General features: G+C 38.3%; 1 protein-coding gene across 6 annotated transcripts in view; it reads right to left on the bottom strand.

Annotated features, from left to right (window-relative positions):
- PHTF2 (putative homeodomain transcription factor 2) overlaps positions 1-7,464 on the bottom strand; it is a gene marked incomplete at both ends in the record, with an annotated part of 50,631 nt that extends 43,167 nt beyond the window's left edge. For all 6 annotated transcript variants that reach the window (XM_080638914.1, XM_080638911.1, XM_080638913.1 and 3 more), the window contains one exon: positions 7,420-7,464. In XM_080638914.1, the coding sequence (XP_080495040.1) occupies positions 7,420-7,464 (45 nt within the window). The remainder of the gene's footprint in view (positions 1-7,419) is intronic.
- Positions 7,465-8,106: the final 642 nt, after the last annotated feature.

An 8,106-nucleotide genomic window follows, 5' to 3' on the forward strand; every position in this document is an offset into this window, starting at 1 on the left:
ATGCATCTCAGGCTTCCTCAATGCTCTATCAAGTCTATCCAAGCCAGCTACCTCTAAAAATGTTCAGTTCTCAAGACACTGTGCCTCAATAAACACCTAGTCAAGAAGATGAAAGGAATTCTGTTCCTTTATGTATTTGCAGAATCAACAACTATTCTTCAAGCAGCTATTAAATTTTTTAGTATTTAAGGGGTTACATGCAGAGACTGAAAACTCTGCCAGTCTTCTTTCACAATGGAAAAGTGGGGGCTTAGCATCCTAAATTAACCGAGCATGATACACTATTAAACAGGTTTTCTACAGGAAAAAAAATGTTTCTTCACAAGTCATTAATTGCCCAAAGAAAGTATTAACTTTTATGTGACTTGACATGGGACATTAAGCTATACAATTACACGCTGGACAACAATAAACTTATCTGAGAAAGCTAGCTCTTTATTGAAAGATTAAATGAATTTGAGATCCTTCTTAAGTGCAGACTCCTCATAATGTTTTATGCATTTAAGAGATATGTGCACCTCTTGAAATTACCTAAAATAACAGCACTTACTCCTTCCAAATCAAATACCTCAGAACAGAAACCATTTGATTGCGTTTCTTTCTGTACCTAAAATTTGTTTGGCACCTGTACAGTTTGGTTTCATAACACTGACAGCAATTAGCCTAAGTAAAAAGTTAAGCTATTGAAAACACAGCCTATTTCTACTTCAAATAAAGCCCACTGCGAAGGTTTTCTGCACCACATAATATCTCTCCCCTGTGTCTTTCTCCTAACGAGCCATATATGCATCAAGATTGAATTTGAGCTTTGTGAATGACACTGATATTCACTTTAAGCTAATGTAGTGATGGTATCAACCTGTAGCCCAATACTCACAAGGCCTTCTGATTCTAATGGAATCAATCAATATTTCAGGAGACATTTATAATTTATGACCAAGCAGACTAGCAAAGATTATAATCCTAAAAATACATAGTATTTCCTACTGGATCTTAAAACTTTAATGTGTATCAATAATGAAACCTGCATGCTAAGCTTTGGTCTTTGAAGCATCTAAACACTTTTACAAGCAACATCACAATAGTAATACGAAATCCAAAAGATACAAAATACAGAGTTTGGTAAATAGGAAACCAAGTTGCTTCCTTGGACTGTCTACCAATGAAATTGAGAGTTTAACACATTATTAAAATACTTAGTGTTAAAATATTAGCTTTACTAACTGTTACAGTCCAACAGTCTTCATAAAAGTGGATGATATTATGTATCAATTGTAATATAAAGATGCTGATAAATTATTTCTATACATGTAATATTATTAACTTAAAATATTTTTAAATGCTTCATATTTAACTCATGTTTAAGTACACAATTTCAGATACTGGACAAGTAATTTTTCATTTTCTCAAAATTTGGAACAGGATTAATAAAGGTTATTTTAAACCCCATTTTATTTCTTACATGAGGCGATCCCCATTGCATCAAAGGCAATAACCTAGTAGCTCAGCAGCATTAATTATCTCTGTTGGAGTACTTTTGTACTGTTAGGGTGATTTTTTTCTTCAGGATGTTTTCATTTACAATGGCAGTGGGGTTTTTGCCAGTTGTTTGTGGTAGAATGTGGATCAGACAAACTAAGCTATGGCAAACTTAGCTAATAAACCACAGACAGAAATCACTGTATAATACTTGTACTCTGTCTGCTCATAAGGAAGAGTTTACTAACTTTTAGTCAAACGGAGAAGGACAATGGAGGGATTGCAGCTGTATATCCTACAGTGCAGATCTTTGGATTTATCACTGCTCAACTCTTATCCTTGCTTACTAAAAGATTCTGGGATTCCCCTACTTTTTCCCTCTTTGGCCCCAAGGGAGAGCTGAAACCAACTATTTAGAGTAATATGAAGCAATTCAGAACTTCTAAGAGTTATTTATTCTTAACTGTTTGAATTGCCAACTAATGGCCTGTTTAAAGTCTAGCAATAACTGCAACAGCACTAGACTCACAGCCATTTCACTGAACAATAACTTTACTAGAGCTTACTTCAAAGATATCATCCCTTTCAGAGTACAATAATACATAATTAAACATTTATCAACTATATATTTATAGTTCCTGTATCATTCTTTACAGATTAATTCTTAGTAACATCAGTCAGCCCTACTTAATTGCCCAAGTGCTGGTTTACAGATTTTAGTATATTTACAAAAAACACAAACCATCTCTTTTCATCACACAATTAAACATAAAGGAAAACTATATATAACAGGAGAGTACAGGAATAACCATCACCTACTCTAAGCCATATCCTAGTGAGATGAACTGAACGCTAAGGGTAACTTCAGGTAAAATTTCTTTAGCTTAAGTGGGCTGTAGAGCAAAACCTAAAAAGAAGCATCAACTGAACGAGATTCCATCTCTGTCATTAACATCATTAAGCATAATCCTTTAGGATAACATTTACACCTCTTCAAATTTCAAACTAAGGTCATCACAGAATCACACAGGTTGGAACCTCTGGAGGTCATCTAACCCAACGCCCTAGGTAAAGCAGGTCCAGTTACAGCAGGTTGTTCAAGGACTTACCCAACAGAGATCCAAATATCTCTGAAGACTGGACATTTCACAACCTTTCTGGGGTCCTGTCTCAACGCTTGGCAAACCTCACATTAAACGTTTTTATTCTTGTATCTAATCCGAATTTCCCACATTTCAACTTGTGGTTATTGCCTCACATGCAATCCCTCTGCATCTCTGAGGAGAGCGTGGTTCCATCCTCTCCATGGCCTCCAAAGCAGTAGTTGCTAAAGCAGTAAACTCTCCCCTTTGCCATGTCTTCTTAAGACTAAGCAAACCAAGATATCTCAGACTCTTTGTACATCACAGCCTAGTTACTCTCCAAGCGTTAAGGATTTAACACCTCTGCAACACTATCTTTTACACAATTATGTATGTGCACAAAACAAAGCAGTGTCAAGACATAACTGAGTAAAAGAAACCACTCTGACAGCCTCATTACTCAGTGTAAGTCCCTGGAGACCACTGAAAATCCAGCAATTCTACCAGCATTGCCACTGGGATTTTAAAACAGCACTGCCCTTACACCCCTGATCATTTCCACTTCCCATGGCACACTTTCTTTGTGCCAGTGCATTCATCTGGGTGGCGAAAGATAAATCAGACCACTCAGGAATAGAAGACAAAATGGAAGGTTATAGTTTCACAAGGCATAATGAAACAATTAAAGAATCAGATAATTCCTCTCAAGACAGGGATTTGAGCTCTTTGCTCTGTCCCTTCACCTGTTAGATAGGTTCAGCTCCTTAGTCTTAGTTATAACTGGACTAATCGGTTGAATTTGGTCGGGGGACAAGTGCCTGAAAATCCGTGGGAAGGAAAAGCAAACATACAGCCAACAGCCAGACAAGATTCAAGCCTGCTCCATTCAGCCACACAGTCAATTTTTGAGTGACCTTCTGCACAAGATTCAGAAACTTGAGTTTCGTCCCACCAAAACGAGCTGCTGAAGGCAACCCCTGATGATTAGTCAGATGACAACTTCAGTACCAATCCCAGCACTACATGAGAGGAAACTCTTATAAATAGACTTCTTTTTTTCCTCCTCAGTGCTTTCACAAATAGCCAGCTCCAACACTTGTCAAGTTTTAGCAGTTGAAAGCAGACCTTTTTGAACTGATACAGTGTCAGCATCCAAAGTTTTAGGTAATAGAGCCATACAGCCCAGCCATTTGACAGCAGCTGCATTTGGTGCCAGGGTCACCAATGCATCACGTGAATTCAGCACGAAGAGGAAATCAGGTGATTTCAGGGAATGACATAATTTCTGTGTTGTTTCCTCCTTTACTAACTTGGCGAGTATAATCTGGGACTAATGAGATGTAAACCACTGAATATTACAGATCTTAAACAAAGCAATTAGAACTCTAATTTAGTCCTTTAAAGCAACTAGAGAGAAAACATCTCATTTGTTTTATTGTGCCCTTTAACAGCCATACCCAAGGGAACAAGCTGAACAGCTGAAACCTGCTTTGGTAAAGTTAACGCATGCACAATCAGGTGCAGGATACAAGTTCAATTCATTAAGTTCCATTCTGTCTTCCCCTATAACCATCCCCAAGAGAAAGAAAACCATAATTACTTCCTGCAATATTATCAACATATTTGTATAAAGTTCCCCGTATTAGCAGCAAGGCTTGAAAACTGGAAATCAGAAAGTTGTTAAGCTAAAGTTACATATAGCCCCTAAACTGGAGACCTGGAGAAAAGGAGGCTCAGGGGAGACCTTATCACACTCTACAACTGCCTGAAAGGAGGTTGTAGTGAGGTGGAGGTCCATCTCTTCTCCCACCGCAAGCAATAGGACAAGAGGAAATGGCCTCAAGCTGCATCAGGGGAGGTTTAGAGTGGATATTAGGAAAAAAATTCTTCACCAAAAGGGTTGTCAAGCATTGGAACAGACTGCTCAGGGAAGTGGTGGAGTCACCACCACCATGGAGGTATTTAGAAGACTTGTAGAGGAGGCACTCAGGGACATGGTTAGTGGTGGGCTTGGCAGTGCTGGGTTAATGGTTGGACTCGATCTTCAAGGTCTTTTCCAATCTCAATGATTCTATGATTCTCTGATTCTATACTAACTAATAAAGTGCATACATGTGAATGTTAGCTCAGTAGCTGTCTGGGACCAAAGTAATTAACCATTCCAGAGAGCAATGCAGACAACGCTACCAACACCCCTTTATTGCAAGAACCAGTGCAGCACAAAGTGTTGAAAACAAGCTGGACAAACCCTGTCTGACACGCAAGTGCCTCAGCAGTGCACTTCCCAGAGTGCCCAGGAACACAGCAAAGGTTTAATTCATTTTGCTTTCCACAGAGCCAACCCGTATTTGTTCAGATTTCATGCCTTGCAAGAGTATTTGTACCAGCTGCGAAAGGCAAACTATCACTGGAAGCAGCAAAGCTATGTCCATGCAATCTTGTATCTCAGATAACAAGCTGGCATAATACACTATCTGAAATCACAAAACTCAACTTAAAACAACTAAGAATTTATTACTGTGTGTTTACAAGACAGTAATTGAGAACTCCCATGCACTAAAAGCACAGTATTTCTATTGCAACAACAAAACCCAAGCTTACATAATAAAAGGTCTGACCTTTCAAACAATTAAGTGCATGACTAAATCGTCCTCGTGTGAGGAGCTCAATTTCAGACAATAGCATGAGTCATATGAGTAAACTTGGTGTCTGGAAAACTTGCATAAAGTAGGGTTGGAAGAGCTCAATTGCTTAACTCTCTCCATTAACGAAATACAAAAATGCCTTACTTTTGAGAAACCAAAAGATTTCTGAAACTCAGTACAGACATGAAAAAAAACACATCAAAAAATAGATAGAAAATTACATTAAAATTGAAAACAAAGGAACACAAGGAGCAAGTTATCTGTTCAATATCTCTCACACAGCCTCCACCTACTCAAATATATCTTTCTTCTTTAAGTATGACTATAAATATCAGAAGCAGCTTTTCATGTTCTTTTTCAAGGCACTCATACACCAGTTCAGTCATCTGAAAATGCCTCCCGAAAGTAACACTTGATTTTCCTCATTTTACCATATAGGCAAGTCATACCAATTGATAAGTACTGACCACAATCCTGGTTCTCCCCTGCCCTCAAAGCAATGTTGTACTGCTAGAACACGCTAAACTTTCATCCCTCCCCATTTTCAGTTTCAGTTACTGTTGTCGGCAACTAGCAGATCTAAAAAGCAAAGCAAGTGGGATAACTCTGAAATAAATATTTAAAGCGGAAAGCAACGACCATTCATAGAGTTTTGCCATCATAAGCAATCATCACATAATAGAAATAGAAAAGAAGTAAAAGACGTCTGCTACCCACTAGCACAGCGCTTCCTGTTCCCCAATTTGAAATCTTTGGTGCAAACAACAAACCCAAGGGGGAAAAAAAATATTGTGCTATGTAAGAGATTTGAATAAGTAAACAAACAAGCAACGACATGGCTGAAAAAGTCTTAAATGCTCCCAGGAACGGACCGCAGACCACACTATAAAGTTATCAGCTCGATCCAGGAGAACCTTCAGTAAGTGGGACCTAAGAAATAACAACCTAATAAGCATAAGATGCAATATTTCTGCAGAGCAGCCATTTGTCCCAAAATAAGACTGCACTTCCACATACGGAAAAAAGCAAAGCCTGCTCATCTGGCAGACCCTAGTCCACTTGTGGATTGCTATTAAACTTTGTTCCCGTCACAGAAAACACTGAAATCTGGTCTATGCAAGATCTTATCCCTTCTGAAGACAGCCCAGTCTTTCATGAAGTAGCAGGAATCACTTCATCCCAACTGCTTGCCATATAGGCAGCATGCCATTTCTGGCCAAGCAGACCTTCGTAAAAGGCTGCAGAGACTTGTGGTAGAAATATTGTTGCTATGAACGAGATAAATGGAAACGTGTATGAAATCACTTGAAAAGGCAAGAGAACAAGGATTAAAAGAATGACCTGTACTGATAACGAGTAATCCTGTTAGTGGCAGTGTCCTGGGAAAAGTAAAATTGAGGAATGGGTTGTTTATATCAAGACCAGAGGGCCTGCCCTCTGGAAGATCACAGCACAGTGACTCATCAGTAGAAGGTCCTGTCTCCCTAACATCAGGAGGATGGGGAGCTGGAGCATACCACACGTGGCATTCCTTTTCCTGCATGACTGTCAGGAATAAAGACATGTATTTATTTAAAAATAAAATAAAATAAATTAAAATCACACCTTACAGCTTGATAAAGAAGCACATCTCAAAATTTAGCAAAGTTTTCAGCTTTTAAGAAGCGATTTAACTGAATAAGCCAACTGGCACACTAATGTCAAGCAGAGATGATGATTTGAAATTGTCAAAATAATAAATCAGAAAGAGACATCAACATTTCTATGTGCAGGCAACACTGTAACTATCATTTTCTTTGTCTAATTAACTTCTAAAAAGCCCCAGCCTATCTCTTTTGGGTATGGATTACACAGTTCCTTGTTACTGACAGAAAATGCACTTCAATTCTCACTTTCTACTTAAATACAAGGATTCAGTGATGTGCTACAGAAACAAATCCTCCTGTACATTAATTAACATTCTACTCAGAACGAAAATTTTCTTTCCTTTTTTTTTCCATAGTACAAGCAGCCAAGGGAGTGAGGAGTTTTCAACACAGACCAGAAGCTATTCCAGTTCATTAGAAATGGTCACTTAATGTGATGGAAAGTTTCAAGCTACTCACTCACGTACAACACTACCCAATAAGTGGTATATTTATTATACTGTACACATAGAACACAGTAAGCCGATTTTTTTTTTAAGTCACCATAAAAACAAATAGCAAGCTTACCTTCTTCTGGTACCAAACTATAGCATCAGTTACTTTGGACGCCATTTATTCCACTGAATTCACACGGTCATTTTAAGCTGTTAACAGAAAAAGACAGAACTTTACTTTCACCTTCCCCACGAAGGCCGACAGGGAATGTAGAAACACTCCTGTTACTTGCAAAGTGCTGAACACCTATGTTTACTACATATACACCTTGTCTCATTGCTGCTTTAGCAAGTTTGGGGTTTCTCCTCTAAGAAAACCTACAAAGCTGCTGCTACAGAACATCCAAAGGCTTGGGTTTGTCATTCCTTCCCAGTAAAACACAAGTGGCAGGCACGGTCTGTTATTGCCTCATGAGGACCTCATGAGACTTCTGCAGCATATCTGTCTGATAAATTAAGCAACCTATAGTTATTACCACAGCCCCGTATTCTGAATAGCAATAATTGTGTTATCAAATGCAAGAAAATGTCACACATAGTAGTCAATACATTTTGAAATTAAAAAAACCCAACCAAACAAAAAACCAGTGCCAGAACTCCGCTAATTATAAAATACATTAATGAGAAGAGTGGATTCAAAACTAGCCAAAAGGAGAAAAACAAACAAGGGAGAGTGGTAAGCTTGTTTTAATGGCAGCAAATAGCAGTAGGATTAGTTAATCTTTGATGCCGCTGCCATTAGTTTCAATGTGAAAAAAAG

Source organism: Psittacula echo (assembly GCF_963264785.1).
Source record: "Psittacula echo genome assembly, chromosome: 1".
Taxonomy (NCBI): domain Eukaryota; kingdom Metazoa; phylum Chordata; class Aves; order Psittaciformes; family Psittacidae; genus Psittacula; species Psittacula echo.